Below are 23157 nucleotides of genomic sequence, written 5' to 3' on the forward strand. Positions count from 1 at the left end.
TCCTATGCACTAAAATTGCCAGTTTCCATGTTCTTGATCATACTGAATGCTGTATCTTCCAATACACTGCCAAGGATAAATCCATCACCTCATTCTTTACGTAAATGATCATCTATATCAGGGCCGCACAAGGTGCATGCACCGGTGCATCGCACAGTGCAGAGTGCAGAAGGCGGCTGCGCTATGTTGACGACGGTGCAGACCCCCCACTCCTCGGCTTTGCGCAACAGCGCTGCCTCTCACTTCCTTACCTTGTGTCGCTCACGCCGCCTGTTTCGACCTGTTTCAAAGCTTTTACCCTGTTGTCTTCGTCATTGCCAAATACTAATGTACACTAGGTGGAGAGCTTAGTTTGGTGTACCGGTACAAAAGAGATTTATATAGTAACTGTAACGGTAACAATTATAAATTTGGTTCAAAAATGGTTCAAATGGCTCTCAGCACTATGGGACTTAACATCTGAGGTCATCAGTCCCCTAGACTTAGAGCTACTTAAACCTAACTAACCTAAGGACATCACACATATCCATGCCCGAGGCAGGATTCGAACCTGTGACCGTAGCAGCAGCGCGGTTCCGGACTGAAGCGCCTAGAACCGCATGGCCACATCGACCGGCTTTAAATTTGGTTTCAACACAAATGTATCTTCCTATGTGCTCTTTATTTTATTTGCAATTATGCTACTAAGATCTGGAACAAGATTCTGAGAGAATTTTTTAAATTACAATTAGAAATACTCGCACACAATCTAGTTTTTGTACAAGACAAAACAGAAAAAAACCTTTCACATACACAAGTGGAACCAAACATAGAAAAAATCTCGCTGCTTCTCTGTGTAACTTGGGAAATTTTTCCTTCGACAAATTCTGGTAGAATTGGAGCAAACCTTTTGTATTGTAAAACACGTCCTTTCGGTGAACATCACTTTGCAAATCAATTAGTTCGAAATGTAAATCTGAAGGCACACTTTCAATATCCATCAAAAAAGGTTTCACAAAAACATTGAGAATTGGCTGCTGGTAGGTAATTTCCTGAAACAATAACAAAGCCAATGTTAATAAATGAAAGTAATGTAAGCCGTTTTTTCAAAGTACTAAAATGTGGTAGTTTTTAATAAACATGCAATGTGTACTATTGGTTTTAATGTACTGTTACACTTGCATATGTAACGCTATCTCCTTTATTTAGCTGTATGTCATATACCGGCGCACTACCTGGAATCGGTCGTTAAACGCATTTTCAAGGGATTTTTGCACCTCGACGTATTATTCAAAGCGCGCTCCTTCCTGCACAGATGCTGTCAAACAAAAACATAATACCGTTTTGATTAGAGCGGTTATAAAAAAATCAGGCTGTTTTAATAAAGGTACAATTTATATCTCGCTTACCTAGTTCAGGAAAGTGTTGCGTATTTTTCTCTGAAAGGTTGCTTTTGAAGAGCATCAGTTAATACTGGAAAGCGTTTGTTTTGCTGATCATATCGTTGAGGAGATTGTTTTCTTTTTGGAGTTTCAGACTTAAATCATTTAGGAGAGCCATAATGTCTGCTAAAAATCCTAAATCAGCTACCCATTCAGGGTCATGAAAAAGTGGCTCCGGACGTCGTTTGCTCTCCAAAAACTGAGCCACAGTGTGGCGTAGTCGAAAAATTCGGGAAATCACTTTCCCTTTGCTCAGCCAGCGCACCTCAGCATGGTAGGGAATATCTGCTACTCCTCTTCAAAGGAAATAAAAAATTCTTTGAATTGATGATGAGTGAGTCCATGAGAACGAATGTAGCTCACGATACGCACCACTATCTTCATCACATCTTGAAGACTGATAACTTTCGCACAAAGAGCCTCTTGGTGTGCAAAACAATGAACGGAAGGTAAATTCGGCATGTTAAATTTTATTCCGCAGTAGGCCAACAAACCCTTTTGCTTTACCGCACATTGCTGGTGCGCCGTCTGTGGTTACGGAAAACAGCTTTTCCCAAGGGAGTCCTATTCCTTCAGCTACCATTTCAACAGCTGCTAAAATATCCGCCCCTGTAACAGTGTCCTTCAACAAAATCATATCCAGGAGCTCATCCGTTACACGTAGGTCGTCGTCCACGCCATGCAGAAATATTGCTAACTGAGCCGTGTCCTTAATATCCGTCCACTCATCAAGTGCAGTGGAGTACGCTAGGAAGTTTTCAATTTTGGCTGCCAGTTGTTCATGCAAATTCTCAGCAATGTCGTTGATTCTCCGATGTATTGTCATTCTGGAAATTGGTATTCTGCTGTACGCGGGAGCTAATGTGGGATTCATTGTCTCTACTATGTCCAACATAATGTTTTTTATTAATGGCCCACCCATAAATGGCCTCCCAGCTCTTGCTAAACGTAGAGCAACTTTGTAACTAGCTCTGAGAGTCCTTTCACAACACCCCTCATCTTCTTCACCCTAAAGCAGAGATAAAAAGATATGTTGGAAATAATTTATGCGAAAACGAAATCTAAGGAATCTAAGCAAACGTTATTCCGTTTCGCATGACCTTTAAACAAAATGTACATGCTAAAGTACTTGCAACAAACCTCGTTTGTAGATACAGAATTCTCTTCTGCAAGAGTTTGCAACTTCCGTAATTCTTCCTCTCTGGCATCCCCTGTTATATCACTATACTTCCCTGAATGCAATTTGCTGTAGTGCCTTTCAATAGATGATTTTCTGACACGTAATTAGTGTACCGCAGATTAGATATTTGGCTTTATCGTCACAACGCACAAAAAAGTAGGAGGGTTCCCATTCTGGTTTAAATTGACTTTCAGCAATTTTCCCTTTTTCTGGAGCAGATGGTTCCATTATTCCGGTAATTGTCTTGCACTTACGTATTCCAATGTTGTCTAAGCCGTCTGGCAGCGCATTTGGCAGCTCACAGCATCGGTCTCACCTAGCAAGCCGAGTTGAGGCGAAGAAGTATGCCGAGTTGAACCGATGCACGGTGCAGGCACTCGCTGCACCTCGCTTTGTATGCGTGTGGTTTTCCATGTTTGTGCGGCCCTGATCTATATCCTTACAGCTACTTCTTCTTCAAGAGGAAGACATACAAACAACACAGACATGTATGACAACATAGCAACTTCATATACCATATACAGGAAATCTTTTTAGCCACCTAAGATCTGAAACCCTTCATAAGGTCCAGGTTCACTGGTGATACATCACCACTGAGAACCACAGCCCTCTCATTCCTCCAGATCCTTAACATCTCTCCGAACCTAATCTGTAACATATTTCTCAGTCCATATTCACACATCTCTATGTCTCCACTCACATGTACAAACAAGCTGCAGAGAGCATCTTCTTCTCCTTCATAACACAATACTATCAAAAACTGAAATGGGGTAACCACATTCTCTGCCATACTTTGACTGTCTTTCACCATACACTGAAATAAGATGGATTATTACCAAAACCCTTCCCACTTCTCCCAAAATAGTATTATGTCACGTGAAATATACTGGTCATGCTTTGCCATGCCTGCTTACAACTTCTTTTCATATGGTTAATACCCCAGTGGAAGATACAGATGCAAGGCATGATGTGTGCCCCCCCCCCCCCCTCCCCGCCCCCACCCTCTCCATCACATCCTGTTCCAGTCCTGTTATATGGATATCCTGCACCATTAGGAGCTTGCTGCACTTTCTTTTATGTGGATATGACTGTCAGTATTCTCTCCACCAAAATGAATAGTCGCTGCTGAGCTGTGGGCAAGAGTAAAGTTGGTCACTTAATGAAGAATATGCCAGTGAACACAGCTTGTACAACTTCAGTAACTGCTTCACAACTCACACTGTTGGGATCCTCTCCTCTAATACTAACTTCTCTGAATTATATAGATGAAAATTGTCCTGACAACATATCCTTCAGTCCGGCAATCCTCCTGGCCTAAATCTGTGCTAGGTCCTGCCCCTCACCTGCCTCCACCCCTGTCACATGTGTTTCATTCCACCATCATATGCTGCACACAACTTCCCCTGCCTACACCAGTGCAGGCTTTAACATATCAATAATTTCGAGCTTGCTTGTGTGCCTGTTGTCCATTTAACATCCAAACTGATACAGTTTCTTTCTTCTTTCAATTCTCATGTATTCTGCCGAGAACTTTTCAGTATCATATTTATATCTGTAGATGTATAGTTTTCCTGTTAGAAGCATTCATACCTTGCAGTACTCTGTACAGAAAATTTCATTAAAAGACACCAAACTCCGCAACACTTATCTGTAGGCAATACATTAATAGTGGCCATGAAATGTCAGTATTGATTAAGTCTCATCATCTTGGTATGGATTACTAATACCTGCCTCACGGGGCCAATTAAACTCCAAAAATGATCGACATGCAAGAAGTATCAGCACTCTCTGATGCACACTTCCTCCCCTGCCAAACACCAAACCTGAACCCTTACAACTTACTTGTATGGGGCACGCTAAAAATGTTACTCATTTGGAGCACATCCTAGATGTGCAGCACAGGAATAATGCATAAATGCCATCCTGATGAAGGCTTGGGACAGGGAAATAGTGCAAGATTTCAAATATGGCATGAGTGTACAAGCCCAAGGGGGCCAGTACAAATACTTCTGTCCAGCCAAATAGTAGCATGTTATCTGCTGGAATGTACTCTACTCTGGGCCACATGATTTGAATAAAATGTCATATGACATGAAAACCATGCATTTCCAGACCATTTATTCATTAGATTCCACTGTTTCCTAGGCATCAATGGATTGTCTTATGCAGTTTGGACACATTGTTCAAATAACCCATCAGACTCTAAGAACAGACCTCCACTGACCAGCTTCTGCACAGGCTTGTATGTTAAAAAAGGTATATACACTGCTGGAAGAAAATTAGCACATCTGCAAGGAGAATATTGATTTTGGTTTTATGATGGTGTATGCCATCCAGGGGATAGTAGATGTACTGATAATGGTTTCAACACTGTCCACCAACAGAGAATGTAGTGGCATAGCTACCAGAGCACCCTCTGTGCTACCTTTTAACAAGGAATGCTCACAGTGAGAAGGCTCATTGTGGTGCAAAGATGTGAAGCAAGCAGGCAACCACACCACAGAGACACACTCGTGCTTCCTACAGCCAAATGAGTGAGTTTGAAAGGGGCCAAACTGTGGCCTTCTGAGTGGCAGGATGGTCCTTTCAGAGAATTTCCACACAAGTTTGGTGTGTTGCATAAGTTGTGTAATTATGCTGATATCAGTGGTCACATGAATATTTGCACACCAGCAGACAAGGTTCTAGAACATTCATGCAGCACAGACTCCCACCAGGTTTGTTGACTGTAAGAGCAGCAGTGGTAGGTCATACATACCAGAGCACAGATAAGAGGCCTTGTGAACCCAGATGTGTCAACATGAACTGTCACAAACTGGTTATCGGCAGTGGAACTATGAGCACACACACCTCTAGCCCATCTTCCACTCACACCACAGCATCGCATGCATGGCTTGACTGGTGCCATTGAAAGATGGAATGGTGTGCTGTGGTCTTCAGTGATTAAAGTAGATTCTACCTGCAAGCAAGTGACGGTCACTTGTGCCTGAGATGTAGACCTGGTGAGCTATGTCTCATTGAGTGTGTTCATTTGAGACACACTGGTTCCACCCCAGGCCTTACGGTCTAGGGTGCGATAATATACAACTCTCATTCACGTTTGGTATTTCTGGAGGGGAGGCTAACCAGTACTCGGTATGAACAGAATGTTGTTAGACCTGTTCTTTTGCTGTTCTTGCAAAAGGAAGATGAAGTGTTGTTCCAACAGGATAATGCTTGCCCACACACTGTGCATGAAACTCAACATGCTCTGCAAGATGTGCAGCGACTTCCATGGTCAGCATGATTGATTGATTGATTTCTTTATTAATCCATGTAACAATTTACATTGTGAGGATTTCGTCAGCAAAATCATATACAATACAATATACCTACAATTTATACTCATAAAATTAATATTTACACACATTTTTAAGCTATCTTACATTAGTTTTATATCCTTATGTAATTTTCTTATAGTCCTGAACAATTCTGGATTTCATATTATAATTTTTTCCTTGTGTATTAGAATGCAGGCTACTTTAATTACACTACGTGTTTTAATTCAGATAGTCCATTACTATGTAATAGATTTTATTTAATAAAAATTTGCTTAGTTTTGTTTTGAACTTTCCAATTGTGTCAATATCTTTTATATTTTGGGGTAATTTATTATATAATTTAACGGCATTGTACAACAAGCTCTGCTGAGTTTTAACTTTATTTTTCCTCTCTAGGTGCAGATTGTATTGGTTTCTAGTTTCATAGCTGTGTACTAAAGAATTTTTAACATAGCAGTCAATATTTTTTTTACAATCATAATATTTTGAAAAATGTATTCACAGGGGACAGTTAGGATTTCCAACTTTTGGAAATGTTCAAGGCAGTGAGCCCTACTGCCACTCTTGGTTATTATACGAATTGCTCTTTTCTGTAATTTGAAAACTATTTGAATATTTTTGCAGTTGACTCCCCAAAATATTATTCCATAGGTAATAACAGAGTGGATATAAGAAAAATATACAGATCTGACACATGTAGTATCACACACTGCAGTCAGAATTCTAAGAACATAGCATGCAGTAGCAATTCTGTTAATAAGTATTTTAATATGTTCTTCCCACTTTAACTGACTGTCAACATGCATACCAAGAAATTTTGTGTAGTCTACACATTCTATAGTTTCATCGTTTAACTTAAAGTTGTTATAGTAAGGTTTTTTGCAGACATAGAAGTTAACAGCATTTGTTTTTTTAAGATTTAGTGTTAGTTTATTATTGGATGCCCACTCACATACACTGTTTAGTGTTTGTTTGGCTTTTTCTTTCAGTGCATCTGGTGATTTGTCACTGATTAGAACATTTGAGTCATCTGCAAACAATATTGTTTGTCCATGGTTCATGCTCTGTGGGAAGTCATTTATGTAAATGAGGAATAGTATTGGGCCAAGGACACTACCCTGTGGGACACCTATATTTACATAATTTGGGTCTGAAGTACACTTTACAATGTAGTTTGAGCAACTTGAAATATGTGAGATTTCAGTTATCTGTCTTCTATTTTTTTAGATATGACTGGAACCACTTTTTCACAAGTCCCCTTATTTCCAGTTCATCTATCTTATTTAACAATATGTTGTGGTCAACTGTATGAAACGCTGTAGTTAGATCAAGAAATATACCGGTTGTGTAGTTCCCTTTATCTAATGCTTCTAGAATGTGTTTTGTGAGGTGTGCTGTTGCTGATTCTGTGCTTTTCCCTGATCTAAATACAAACTGGTCAACAGACAGTAAGTTGTATTTATTTAAATAATTAATTAGCCTATCTTTCATAATATAGTTTCTAATATTTTTGCAAAGCATGAGATTAGAGAAATTGGCCTATAGTTTTCAATTTTTCCTGCATCACCTTTTTTGAAGAGATGTAGTAATTTAGCATATTTTAAATAGTCTGGAAAGGAGCCCTGCTTGAAAGATTGATTTGTAATATCAACTAAAGGTGGAAGTAGGCTCTCGATACAGTCCTTAATTATGAAAATGGGGACTTCATCCAGACCAGCTGAGTTTTTGTTTTTCAGTTTGCTGACTGCTTTGTAGACTTCTTCTTGTGTTGTAGGGAATAACACCACTGAGTGTGATACACCATTATTTGGCTTTTTGACCTGAGGGGCTGTTAGAAAATTTTCCTGTAATTTTATACCTATGCTACTAAAATAATCACTTATATAATTTGCCAAATATATTGCGTCTTTTATTAGAGTCCCTTTCTCTTTGATTTTCAAGTCTGACAGATTCATTTTCCTGGTACTAGTTTCCTGCTTTATAATCTTCCATACTGCCTTATTTTTGTTTTCAGCAGAGAGCAGCAGTTTGGAGTTATGAGCTCTCTTTGCTACGAGCAATATTTTACTATATGTTTTCCTATATCTTTTATAAAAGAGTGAGAAAGCAGGATTAGTTTGGCTGTGTTTAATGGAGCTCAGGTACTTAAGTGTTTCAGACGATTTTTTGATGCCTTTTGTGGCCCACTTGTTTTTTCCTGCTGTTGATAATGGACATAACACTTTAGGAAATGTTTCTTCAAAATTTAATTTAAACAATGTCATGAAATTTTTGAATTTTTCATTTGCATCTACCTCTGAGTATACTGAGTCCCATGTTTGTCTTGCTGTCTGTTTGGCAAACTCATATCTACTTTTTTTTAGAAAAAATTCGTCTGTAAATATGCATTTTCTTTGTTTCTTCTGGAGCCACTTTTATATTAATGATTTGACCTGAGCGATCAGATAATCCCAGCTCTGCAACCACCACCTCACAGTTTTCTTTGCCTAAATCTGTTAATACCTGATCAACAGCTGTCTTTGAGTATTTTGTTATTCTTGTTGCACTGTTAACCATTGGAACTAGATTGAAACTTTGAGCAAGACTTAGTAATGAGTCCCATGTATCATCAGGATTCAGTTTATCTACATTTAGGTCTCCACATATGAGAATGTGGTTCTTTGGAGTGGATATCTTGTCAAGAACATGGTTAAGTTTGGAGAAAAAGATGTTGAAGTCTCCACTAGGAGATCTGGAGATCTGTATATACATAAGATAATCAAATTCCTACACCTGTATTGGTCCCTGATTTCAACTGCTGCCAGTTCAAAATGTTGCTCTTCACTGGTTGCACCTAAATCACTTCTGGTCTTATATTGATAATTTTGTTTTACATAAATACAACACCCTCCACACTTCATAGAAGTCCTACAGTATGCACACGCTAAATTATAAGACTGCAAGACTAACTGATTAATTTCAGCCTCCTTGCACCAATGCTCAGTGAGACAAACAACTGAGCACTCTGTAGACTCCAGCTCCACTTCTAGTTGTTGGGTCTTATTTGCTAGGGAACATATATTTTGGTGAACAACTGTTAAGTAATTTTTGCCAACACTATTTGCATTCCCACTTTTTTTCGTTTTAATGTCATTCTGTGTTGGTTCAACTGCTTCCTTATTACGATTACACTCGCGTGTTTTGTTTGATCTCTAGGCTTGTCTTCAATCAGGCACGTGGGGTGATAAGTAACTTGTGTGACTCGTCAACCGACAACTCTTACAGAACTATGTGAAGAGCTGAAGCAGGTGTGACATAACGTGTCCCAGAACAATATTCACAATCTGTATGATCAACTAGATGTCAGACTCAATACCTGCATTGCTACCCATGGAGGCTACATCACATAGTAATAGGGGGGTTTCAGCATGGGTCGATACCTGGTACCTCAGAACTGATTATGTTATTGATCTTTAAATGTAATCATGTCATTTACTCTATATGAATTGTTGCAACAATAAATCTTGGGTGAATTGGAAAGCTCTAAAAGGGAGTAATTTTTTTCCAGCAGTGTACATCAGTCTCATGAACAATCTTTCACTGTTAAATAATAGAATCAGGTAAAAGAACTGAGATTGTCAGCTGTTGAATTTATAGGACAAGATATTTGGAAAAAATTTTAATTCATCTTTTAGAGATAATATAAAAATTCTCTTTATTAAATGAATTTTAGTTGTTGATAAATTCCAATTTCTGTATGAAGACATGTAAATACAGAAACGAATTACACATGAAATTTTTCAAATCATCATGTGCTGTTAAGGCACATCATCATTGGTGAATGTTGTAAAGAAAGCAACTAAAAATATTTCTTTAAAATATGGTCAGCATAATCAACACATTCAAACCAGTACTCATCATAATGAATAGATGTAAATAATAAAACAAAGCCACATATCTTTCACAGTCATTTTCCTTTGAGGTGATTTTGCAAACTATGCTGTCGTAAGTGTGAAACTTGACTGTTACTTTTATTAATTTCGTTTAAGCTTCTGTGGCTACCAAAGAAAAACTACCAATGTAACATCTGCCAATATGAACTACTGCATTATAATAAGAATAATAATTTCATAAACCCTTCTCTGATGGTTTTGTATATTTCATTTAATAGCAACAAAGAGCTCCATCACAGAAAAAACACAAGGTGTGCACATGGCCGTTTGGGTTGTAGTAGCTGTGAGCCTTGGATTAGTTTTATTTGTCATATTTACTCAAATACAAAGGTACGTGAAATTTGATTGATGTCATTCTGTCAATGTAAGTGAAAGCATTATACAGGTGTCTTGTGAAAGAAATCTACTTTTTTCAGATGTATAGCATGGTTGAATTCTGCACAAAAGATTGAAGTGAAATTGCCTCCAGGTTTGGCTCCTTGTTATGTAAGTTACATTTTACTATAATAAGCAACAAAGAGGAAAAGCAATTATTTAACTGCAGCTAAATTGTGTGAAGTGAACAGAAACACATAACAGCCCAGAGACATTACAATGTGCCCATCTACTTTCTCGAGGGTGAGTACACATACTCCCACATGACATTCACCTTCAGGCATTATTGTAACACTGTGGATGTGTTTGGGTATTTGTATGGTTTTCTGTGTAAAACTGTGTCTTTCACCATAAAGAGAGAGATAATGCAAAACATTGTAATGTTTTTAAGTGCAACAAATGAATCTGCTACAGGTACATGGTTGCTTTTCCTCATTTTTGTTTCCTTTTTCAAACTTGATTTTTCATTATTGTCAATTTTTTTATTTTTTCGTTTTACCATGATATGTTTTGATGAACTGACTGTTTTGCAATAGATCACTTAGTGATAGACTGAACAGTCTATAGCACAAAATTTGAATTTTATGAATTTTATATTCTGTCAATGACACATGTTGTGACTCTATCATAATTCCAACTTAACCTCTGATGAATATCAGGCTTTCAGCTTTCTCAAGCCTCATGAAAAAGATCTGTGTACTGCTAAATATCACCTCAAACTGTAGCAATTTAAAAACAAAGGGGTAATATCTTCGTCCTCATCTTCATTAGCGTCATATTCAGCAAAAAAACTCTTATTTTTGGGAAGTAGACATAAAAATCAGTAATGGATAAGGCCATTGGAACCTGGATGGTTCCCTACATTTCAAACTACTTAATTTTTAATGTTAAGGAATCTTTAGCATTGCCCAGGACATTTAAATTCTTTTCCTAGCTCTGCTACATAATGGCATTTTCAACAACTGGAACCATTGTAAAGCTCAACAGGTAAAATTCCTGAAATAATTTTATTATACTGACTAGATAAGATTCCCAAACATGGGTTGTGTATGACATCCATGCTTATTTTCCTACATTGTAATACCACATTTAAGATTTCTGGGAGTTCAAATTTTGACACTACATGTGTGTTTTTCTGTCAATTCCTCCATGTTCTCATTACTTTTTACGAAATATAGAAATTATATCTATACATTTTCATTTACAAATATCTCATGTTTATTTTTCATGGTTTTGGTAATTATTACTACAGAATCCAAATGGCTACTCAAACCTATCAGTGGTGGCTGTTAACTAACACCAGTCCCATCCTTTTCTGTGTGATATCTGTAATGAGTATAATAAACTGTTTTTCTGAAGATCACCAGGCATCAAGGGCACACACGAAACAGTTTGTGGAGTGAAGATCAAGACCTGGGGTTGTGGAGTAATTTAATATTTTGAAAGAAAATGGTGACTTGAAAGTAGCTATAAAAAAGATCCAGCTCAGACCCTGTTGAAAGCATATGTGACACCAACTTTTCAGTCACTTTCTTCAAAGTAAAACACCTGAAAACATTACATTTTTTTTTTTCTTTTCTGGAGAGCTAGTGGGTGCGGGCTTGCTCACAGGCATGGGTATCCTTGCCAGGCATAGAGTCAACTTCAGTTATCATTTCAGTCTGTTTAACAATTTGTTGTACTTTGGAGATAATTAAAACTGAATTTCCCTGTTCAGCAATTTCTGTAATGGCAAAAAAATGGTTCAAATGGCTCTGAGCACTATGGGACTTAACAGCTGTGGTCATCAGCCCCTAGAACTTAGAACTACTTAAACCTAACTAACCTAAGGACATCACACACATCCATGCCCGAGGCAGGATTCGAACCTGCGACCGTAGCATTCGCGCGGTTCCAGACTGCGCGCCTAGAACCGCGAGACCACCGCGGCCAGCTCTGTAATGACATTTTTGTCTTTGTTACTCAAGTAGTAAATATAGTTTAATTAGTAACTTACTCCAAAAAGACTGTAGCTCTTTTAAATTTTGCAGATTCGTCATGTTTGTAGGGAATGCCAGAGATGTTTTGTAGATTTCTGCTTTCTTTATAAAAAATGTGGCTCAAATACTTGATTTAAGTTAAAAATATTAGTTTTTTTATGAACTGGTTTTTAGGCCTGTAATGTTGGTTCTGCAGGTGCATGGTTGGGTCAACCTCAATGCTCCTACTGAGCCACTGTCACTGAAGGCTAGAGTCTTTTCCCGAGAAGTTACTGCAGAGTTACAGTATGATTGCATCATTCATCAACTATTTTTTCACCATCAATCTTCTGACTTTCTGACTGGTTTGATGAGGCCCACCACAAATTCCTCTCCTCTGCCAACCTCTTCATCTCAGAGTAGCACTTGCAATCTGTGTTTTCAGTTATTTGCCAGATATATTCAAATCTCTATTTTCCATTACAATTTTTACTCTCTACAGCTCCTTCTAGTACCATGGAAGCTATTCCATGATGTCTTAACAGATGTCTTACCATCCTGCCCCTTCTTCTTGTTGGTGTTTTCCATAGGTTACTTTCCTTGCCGATTCTCTTGAGAACCTCCTCATTCCTTACCTCATCAGTCCACCTAATTTTTAACATTCAAATGCTTCACTTCTCTTCTTTTCTGGTTTTACCACAGTCCATGTTTCACTACCATACAATGCTGTTCTCCAACCATACTTTCTCAGAAATATCTCTCTCAAATTAAGGCCTATATTTGATACTAGTAGATTTTTCTTCGACAGGAATGTACTTTTTGCCATTGCTAGTCTGCTTTTTATGTCTTCTTTGGTCTGTCTGTCATGGACTATTTTGCATTGGAATCACGTGGATGATGTTTTTCCAGAAGTCAGATGGTATATCACCAGACTCATACGTTCTACACACCAATGTCAACAGTCATTTTGTTGTCTCTTCCCCCAGTGATTTGAGGAATTCTGGTGGAATACCTATCCCTTCTGCCTTATTCAATCTAAAGTCTTCCAAAGCTCTTTTATGTTCTGATTCTAATACTAAATCTGCTATCTTTTCTATATAGATTCTTGTTTCTTCTTCTATCACGTCATCAGACAAGTCTTCATCCTTATGGAGGAGATCAATACACTCTTTCCACCTATCTGCTCTCTCCTCTGCATTTAAGAATGGAATTCCCATTGCACTCTTAATGTTACCACCCTTGCTTTTAATTTCACTGAAAGTGTTTTTTGACCTATCTATATGCTGAGTCAGTCCTTCCAACAAGCATTTATTCGTCTATTTCTTCACATTTTTCATGTAGCCACTTTGCCTTGGCTTCACTGGAGTTCCTGTTTATTTGATTCCTCTGTGACTTGTATTTCTGTATTCCTAAATTTCCCTGAACATTTTTGTACTTCCTTCTGTCATTCATCAACTTCAGTATTTCTTCCGTTACCCATGGTTTCTTCATAGTCACCTTCTTTGTGCCTATGTTTTTCCTTACAACTGAACTGTCTACTGAGCTATTCCTTATGTAGCATCTATAGCCTCAGAGTATTTCAAGTATAACTCTTCATTCATTGGTATTTCCATATCCCACTTCATTGTGCATTGTTTCTTACTGACTATTCCCTTAAACTTGAGCCTATTCCTGATCACTATTAAATTGTGATCTGAGTCTATATCTGCTCCTTGGGTGTGCTTTACAATCCAGTATCTGATTTTAGAATCTCTGCCTGATCATGATGTAATCTAACTGACATCTTCCAGTATCTACCATCCTTTTCCAAGTATACCTCCTGCTCTTGTAATTCTTGAACAGAGGACACTCCTTCCCCTACAACTGCATTCCAGTCCCCCATGGCTATTAGATTTCCATCTCCCTTTATGCGCTGAATTACCCATTCAATATCCTCATATATTTTCTTTCTCATCATCTTCAGCATGTGATGTTGGAAAATATACCTGGACTATCATTGTCAGTGTTGGTTTGCTGTCAGTTCTGATGAGAACAATCCTAGCACTGAACTGTCTGCAGTAGCTCACTCTCTGCCCTACCATCCTATTCATAATGAATCCTACCCCCATTACACCATTTTCTGCAGCTGTTGATATTACCCTATACTCATCAGACCAGAAACCATTATCTTATTTCCATTTCACTTCATTGGCACCCATTATATCTAGACTGAGCCTTAGCATTTCTCTTTTCAGATTTTGTAGCTTCCCCACCATATCCAAACTTCTGATATCCCATGCGCCGACTCATAGAACATTATCCTTTTGTTGGTTATTCATTCTTCTCCTCATGGTCACCTCTCTCTTGGCAGCTCCCTCCCGGAGATCTGAATGGGGAACTAGTCTGGAGCATATATGCAGGGTGGTCAAATTGGACTCTACAACTTTGGAATCATGTACAAATCTCCACAATGAGATTTTCACTCTGCAGCAGAGTGTGCACTGATATGAAACTTCCTGACAGATTAAAACTGTGTGCCGGACTGAGACTCGAACTTGGGAGAGTTTCGTGTAAAAATTTATTGAGATAACTTACAGGATTGGTAGATGTGTTATTTTGAAGTAAACAATTTCAAGTTTCATATAAAAGTGTCAAGTGTCATTCTTGTTTGATATGACTACCATTTGTAAGGTTGCAAACATACCTCTGGTAATCAATTTCTTCCCACACTTGTTGGAGCAAATCTGGCATAACTTGTGCAACAGCAGCATAGATTCAATTTTTCAGGTTGGCTAAATTGATTGCTAGAGGAGGAACATACACACAGTCTTCAATGAAACCCCAGAGAAAGAAATCTAGTGGTGACAAGTCTGTAGGTGAGGTGGCCATGTGGTTGGCCCTTCACAGCCAATCAACTGTCCTGGGAAGCAATTATTGAGGAAACCTCGAATTTCCATGAAGATATGAGGTGGTGGACCATCTTGCTGGTAGTAAACCATCCCATCTTGGTCATCTTCACTAATTTGTGTAATTAAAAGTTTTCAAGCATATACATGTACCCAATACCAGTTACAGTTTTCTCCCTGAAGAAGAAAGGTCTGTACACTTTCAATTTGCTTAGGGAACAAAACACATTGACTTTGGTTCTGTGATGAACATGTTCAGGGTTGCATGTGGATTTTTGTTGCCCCATGTTCTGCAGTTGTGGGTGTTCACCATGCCACTGATATGAAATGTTGATTCATTGCTGAAGATTATTGTGTTCAGAAATGTCTCATCATCATCTATTGATGCAACAATTCTGTGCAGAATTCCCCATGAGAACCCTTATCAGCATCACTATTGTGCTGTGCTATTATGAATTTGTGTGGTTTCAAATGTAAATGTCTGTGCAGCACTTGCCAAACAGTCTTTTGTGGAATGCCAGTCTTGTGAGATGCATGTCACATTTATTTTTATGCACTGTGGACAAAGATCTTCCTAACCTGTTTGAAGTAATCATTGACATGCGGGCAACCTGATGACTTATCAGGTCACAGTGAGTAACCCATTTAGAATATTAGGTGTGAAATTTATGTTGAACAGTTGTTACAGAGTTCCTTTCATGAAACTAAAACACACAGCAAGCACCCTCCACACCAGTGAAAGTGGCCGTTTTAACTGTGATCTGCATTAGTGCTTCTGGTGGTGGTACAGGGTACTGATGCACTATGTGAATCAAACTTGAGGATGATTGCTACAAAATGACATATTTGCCAATTCTGTAAGATATATAACCAACCAACTTTATCAACCAATAAAATGTTTTTCATTTAACCAGGACATGATAAAAGTTTACCTTAAGTTTGAGGCATATACCTGGCATGAATCAAAGTGCTGTTGTAAGCAGCAGTCATACCAGTTCCATGTTTCCTTCGCTTTTTGTTATGGTACAAATGCAGGGGTGGAGTTGAGATTACTGCCTGCTGTTACGGCTTAACTGACCAAGTGAGTGCCTGTGTGAATAATTGCTGGAGACAATTAATACTACTACTCGTACAGCTGTTGTACATGAAATGTAATATACAACTTTTGCAGAGTTCAGTTTTGCTGATTAGGCAAGACTTTCTCATCAACATTATCTACTGAGAGACAGATTTTTTTGCACAGTTCACTTTGTGAACAAAGATAAATTGGATAAACTATGATCAACTCCAGGAAAATGCCATGATTACAAATAGCTCACCAAAACAGGGTCAAAGTAACAAACTCTAGATTGAAAAATAACAGCACTAGCATAATTTCTTAACAATGACAGTTCAGATACACAGTGGGATTTGATCAATAATTAGAACATTCTGTAAACAAAGCCAGTTTTTTTGTGTTGGACTTTTCATCACTTCAGCAAATCACACGGCAGATCACATGGATGATGGCCAGAATTAGCATTGGTGCTGGATCTGGTGAAGGAGGAGTACCATCTAGCAGTGAAGTGTCAGATGAAGTGTCAGATCTGAAATCATTTGTGGTGGTGGCATACTGTATAGAATACTATCACAGTTTTGACCTTAGTAATGAATGATCTCATAAACTAGAACATAACTATGGTACATTTAAGCGTGTATATTCTGTGAAGTATAAAATCCTCTCAGTAAACCACGATGCTTCCATTTTTTAATTTCCACACTTATCTGCATTTTACATTGGTCATTTTAATACTGGATCATCTCAAAGCATGTACAGGGTGAAAATTAATAAAACTAACCAACTGCAAGAATGGATTCTTGGCTGGAAATGGAGGAAAAAAGGTCCTACAAACATTCATCATTGCCACAGTAGATGGCACTGACAAATGAAAATTCCTCTGACCATGTGTCATGTGTGCTTTGTGTGTTGCAGGATGTGTGATTAATGCAGCAGAATGATCTGGTATTCATGTTTGGAACAATCTGAGATTGTATTTGTCCATGGTCAAGCAGATGGAAATGATCAAGAGGCAGCACGTCTGCACCAAAACAAGTATCCTCACGGACACTAACTACACCATACAATATTTCAAGCCCTTTTTGGGTGTTTGTGTGATGATGGATCCTTTCAGGCAGGCTAATGTGCAGGGAGGTGGTGGACTGTGCATACACCAGATTTGGAGGACCGGGTTCTACAGGATACTGTAGAACCTGCAGTTTGACAGTTCTATTAAACAGGAGTATGAAACCTTGTGTTAATAAAGTGTACACTTCCCTAGTTTAAGTTTCCACAAAGTTCGTTAGTTTGGGTTTTCTATTCTTGGGGCATTACACATGCCTCCCCCCCACCCCCCCACCTCCGACGATGAAGTGGGTACGTGACTTCCCGCTTCAACGTCCCTAGCCAGGTCAGGTCCTTGTTTTTATTTTTACACACACACATTCACACAAACACATACACAAGATTGTTACATCATTCGGTAAAATTATATGAACTTAAGGTCCATAACTTATAAAAATTCATCCTTATTGTTCATTTTTTTTTTTTTTCGATGCATCACCACACTGATGTTGCAGCTTCACCAGACCATGTGAGCTGCAAAGATGGCCTGGTTCAAGCCAGTTTCTTCTTCTCCTGCACCATGGTGAGGCTGCCACAGCATCGGATCATATAAGGCAGCGAGTATGATCTAATTACTTGTGCTCGTCTGGTGACTTTTGTTGTCCAGTGGTTGCTCTCCAATAGACTGCTCTAATAACTCAGTACAATCTGCCATAAGGTGGTTTGCATCACCACTGTCATTTAGACTGTAACTATTAGCTCCCTTCTCTCCTATGCACATACATGATACTACATCTTCATTGTTTTCATCATGGCACATTGTTTCTGCACTTAATTGATCATGCTCGCATGTAGTCTGACTAATCTCTTGTCACTTCACATGTGTCCTATCAGTCTATTAACAAGTACAGCTTTTTAAACACTGTCACTATTTTATTAGTAATGTTCTATCACTGAAATGTTTTTCACCATTTTTAAGTTTATTCGTTTATCTGTTTATATTTATTTTTCCTTTACTCATCTCTTATTTCGTTTTTCTTGAAATAAGGGATCTTTTGCTTTTAAATCAATTTCCTTATTCCAGAATGACCATGCCAAGATGTTTCAGTGTGATTGCATACTTTAAAAGAACAACAAACATTAACTATCAACTTAAAATAGACACATACTTAATTACATAATAAACTTTTAACAAAAGTCATAATCTTTCTTGATGTTTTACTAAACAAAACTGAATGAAACATGCTGTTGTTACATAGTAAACTTTCAATGAAACTTGCCATCTTCTTTGATGAGTTAAAATTTAACTCAAGTATTACAAAAACTACTACTGCTGATTAGTGGTCCACTAATTCTACATAGAAAAGCTCATAAACATTGTTCACGTCTTCTTGCTTCCCATCTTATCCTACTTTATATATGCAAAAATTAAATTCTTAATCAATTAAAATATTTCTTTAATTCTATGAGAGGATATACTCCTTTAATCTTCTTGTTATCTTCACCTTCCAGAAGGTAACTTCCTGCATGTGGTATTTTAATAATCCTGTATGGTCCTTTATATAAGCTCCACCATTTTCTATTTAATTTCTTTCTCTTCGAAGATTTGGGATGATTCTTTAGTAACACACAATCACCAACTTTATAGCTAACCCCTAAACCTAGCTTCTTATTGAATTGACTTTTTCGAAGATTAGCTTTATGTTGTAATCTTAAATATACTTTATGTATAACCTCATCATGATCCTTTGTCTTGTTACGTAAGCATGGTAACTTACCAAGCTACTCATTACTATCTTGCTTATTAAATAAAATCTCATTAGGTGAATAACTGGTTGACATATGTGGTAATTCATTATATATTTCTTCAAATTTTCTGATCAATTCTATCCATCTGTGATGTTGGTTATGCACACATGTTCTTATGAACCTGTTCAATTCTTGGAAGACTCTTTCTGTGGGGTTCCCTGATGGATTAAAGGGGGCAATGAATACATGAGGAATTCCCCATGTCTTCATTGTTTCGTGGCATGCTTTACTTCAAAAATATGATGCATTATCAGAAATTAACATTTCAGGTTTCCCCACTTTAACTAAATAATCATCTATGATCCTTCTTAACATAGGTTTCACATTAGTTGATCGTAATGCATACAATTTTACATATTTTGTGAAAAGATCATACATCGCAAATACATATTTAAAATTTCCTTTTGCTACTGGAAATGGCCCACACATATCACATGGTATGATGCTTAGAGGTTTCCTAGGTATTATTGGATGCAACACATCTTTAACACAATAAATGACTGGCTTTGCCTTTTGACATATCCTACATCTCTTAAATATTTCTTGAGCTCCTTCAGTAAATTTGGATAGAAACATAGTTGTTGTAATTATGTTACACACTTATGAGCTCTGAAATGTCCCCATCTCACATGTGTGAATCACAATACGGGATCAATACACCTTGAGGGAATGCATATCTTCCACTCATCCTTCTCAGTTTTACGAAAAAACAATACGCCTTCTTGCAATTGGTAATGACTATTAACTTTATCAGTTGTTCCTGTTCTTAAATCACATTATTTTTCTCCATTTACCATCTACTTTCTGCATTTGCCCTATTCGCGAACACATTTCATTAACCTCTTTCCTATATGGAAGTGTTCCTAACATCATCACCTTAAAACCCATTACTCGCTCTTCTTCAACCTCATCGATCTTGGTAGTTGGTAACCTCGACAATGCATTAGTGACAACATTGTCTCTCCCTTTGACATGCTTAACTGTTACATCATATTCCTCTAAAAATAAGACCCAATGTGTAAGTTGGCCATGTAACATTCTACTCGTCATTAAGAACGTTATTGCTTTGTGGTCACAATATATCACTATCTGTTTACCATATACAAAATATCAGAACTTTTTTAGTGCCCATATCATTGCTAATACTTCCAGCTCAGTAGTACTTATCACAATCTGATAAGGTTTGACTAGCAAAGGCAATAATTTTTATAGTTTCTTCTTTATTCTCATTGTCCATTTGGAGTAATCTAACACCTAGTCTTGTTTCCGCCGCATCTGTTGCTACGAAAAAATCTTTATCCATCTGTGGATGATGCCACAATGGAGCATTTATTAAAGCATTGCAAACCTCATCAAAGGATTTACTACAAGATTCTGTCCATTACCATGATATGTTTTTGCTCAACAATTGCAACAGACAATCTTTATTTAATAACTGCTGAGATACAAACTTTCTGAAGAAAGATGCTAAACCTAAAAATGGCTTTATCTGTTTCTTATTTTGCAGATATGGACAATTTCTTATTGCATCCAAGTTTTTAGGATTTGGAATAATTCCTTCAGGACTTCAAATATGACCCAAGAATTTAATCTGATTTCTTCCAAATTTGGATTTTGCAAAATTAATTGTGACTCCATATTCTAGGAATTTCTCAAATACACAATTCATTAGCTCAATATGTTCTTCCCAGGTCTCTGTGGTGATCAGTAAGTCATCAACATATACAGTGACTCACTCTAGTAACTCCAAACCAAGTACTGTATCTAAAGCAGTTATAAAAACATCACCACTAACGTTCAGTCCAAATGGCATTACTTTAAATTGATAACTACGTCCCAGGTAAATGAATTCCGTATACTTTCTTGATTCCTTAGATTTTTTTTCCCCCAGCTTCAGAGGTTAAGAACTTCGCCCCATGAAATTTCTGTAATAGTTCTTCTAAATTCTCCGGGTGAGTCCTCACAGGCTTAATAATCTTATCAATATCATGAGTGGCTAAGACTAACTGAATGTCACCATTCGGCTTAGTCACTGCCAATAATGGGCTTGAGTATTCAGATGTGGAAGGCTCAATAATTCCCCAGTCTATCATCTTTTTGATCTCCTTAGTTACAGCTTCTCTTTTTGACCAAGGGACTCAATACGTAGTTTTACAAAAAGTCGAATGACAGTATGTTTTGATACAATATTCAGAGTCCTTAATTACACCTGGCTTTTTATTAAATACAGGCAAAAATAATTGCAAGACTTCTCTCAATTCAGTTTGTTGTTGGGGCAATAAATTTTCTGATTCTCGTACTTTTTCAGCCATGCTCAATACATCGGTCTCAGCATCAGTTTGCCTAACACAATCATTATTCTTGAAATGCAAAGCATTTACAGGAAGACAATTAATGGTTAGATTCTAGATGGTTAGATTTCCTAAAGTAATGTTGATCATCAACAAAGTTACCTTTAATGGTTTGCTTTTAACTACAAAAGTACATACACCTTCCTTAATATCAGTCACTGCACCATAATCATATAAAAAATCCAAACCCCAAATACACGGCGTTGACATTCTAGACACTACCAAGAAAGTTCATTCTATGGCTACTCCTTCTAGTTCCACTGTCACCCATATCTGCTTAATTATGCATTGCGCTTTCGCGCTAAATGCCCCTGACACTGTGCAGCCGGTTACTGGTAAGGTGAGTATTTTTTGTTGCTGACTAACCACATTCAAGCAACACATTGTCATCACACTAGCCATCATCCCTGTATCTATCAGTAAATTAACCAGTAAATTATTAATCTTTATTACTACAATCACTTGCAAAGTATACCCTTTATCATTCGTTTCATTCCTTGGTTCTTTCATGAGATCTTCCTGAATGTCTGGTTCCACATAACATTCAAGAGTATTTACTGACTTGCGATGTTTGCCTTCCTCCTCAATACCAGCCCCCAAGGAAGGCCTAAAATGACTGCTATTAGTTTGACCGTCCATCATTCAAGTTTCTCGGTGGTTCATGTACCTCTACTAAATGAATTTCATTTTCTGTTGGTGGATATGTATAATGCGCAACTACATTTCTCCCATCTGTCAACAATATGGGTCTGGTAGATCCAGAAGATGTACCTGTAGTATTAGTGTTTGTCCAACCTACATTATTCATCTGATACATTCCCCAATTTGATTTATTCGGTGGCTCCATAGGAGCACAATTATTCCTACAGCCATTGTTGGAACAAAAGTGAGAGGCAATATGATAGCCATCTAGATTCAGCATATTGATACCCTCCTTTACATGGTGTTCGGTAAAACAAAGGATATCGGCATTATCAATAGTATTACTGTCACTAATATTCATTGTCAACAGTTCTAGTTTACTTCTTAGCCCCTTTATATTTTGATGGAAAATACATAGTTTGTCACATTTAGTATTGACTTTTTGAGGAAGTGAGTTGCTAGGTTTCAAGATGGGTGAGTTGCTGCACACGCTCGTTAGATAATTGATCTTTTGCTGAGTGTCATTTCTGACTGACTTACCTAAGTCATGGTTTTCCCCTTTTTGTTGCGAAAACATAAAAAATCTTGATTTAGTAGAGCAGGTTTTCTAGGCCTTAAGCTCCTCTTTTGATTGTAGACTGCTGCAGGCCTTGGTGACACTATAGTAGTTTTGATGAAACACTGTGGTCTAATTGTTGATCCTGCTGCAGTTAATGTTTCAGATGCTGTAGTTGATGTATCTGAAGTTGATGACACTTCCACTCTTTTGATTGTAGACTGCTGCAGGCCCTGGTGACACTACAGTAGCTTTGATGGAGCACTGTGATCTAGTTGTTGATCCTGCTGCAGTTAATGTTAATATTACCGGTGCTGTAGTTGCTGTAGCTGGAGTTAATGACACTTCCACTGATGACTGGACAGTTTATGTAGTAGAAACTGAGCTTGACAAATCATCTGTGTCGATTTCTTTACTTGAATTGTTTTTCAATTTATCTGAAGTCACTGCAGTTGTACCACTCTGTGATCCTAGATTAGGCTCCACCATACTTACTGCTATTGGTGGATACTATGATTCATTGAATTGATTTAGGTTTTCCAGTATTAAGTCACACAATCTAGATTTGCCACTGCTGTTCCTGTGCATACCATGCATTGTGAAGTCTTCTCTTAGATTGGCAGCTTT

The 23157-nt window shown here is 37.7% G+C and overlaps 1 protein-coding gene across 4 annotated transcripts in view; it reads left to right on the forward strand.

Annotated features, from left to right (window-relative positions):
- The window catches only part of LOC126248028 (cytokine receptor-like), a 475141-nt gene that overhangs the window by 405102 nt on the left and 46882 nt on the right, over nt 1–23157 (forward strand). For all 4 annotated transcript variants that reach the window (XM_049948628.1, XM_049948625.1, XM_049948629.1 and 1 more), the window contains 2 exons: nt 10072–10183; nt 10270–10339. In XM_049948628.1, coding sequence (XP_049804585.1) covers nt 10072–10183; nt 10270–10339 — 182 coding nt within the window. The remainder of the gene's footprint in view (nt 1–10071; nt 10184–10269; nt 10340–23157) is intronic.

The sequence above is a fragment of the Schistocerca nitens genome, chromosome 3, assembly GCF_023898315.1.
Source record: "Schistocerca nitens isolate TAMUIC-IGC-003100 chromosome 3, iqSchNite1.1, whole genome shotgun sequence".
Classification (NCBI taxonomy): Eukaryota; Metazoa; Arthropoda; class Insecta; order Orthoptera; family Acrididae; genus Schistocerca; species Schistocerca nitens.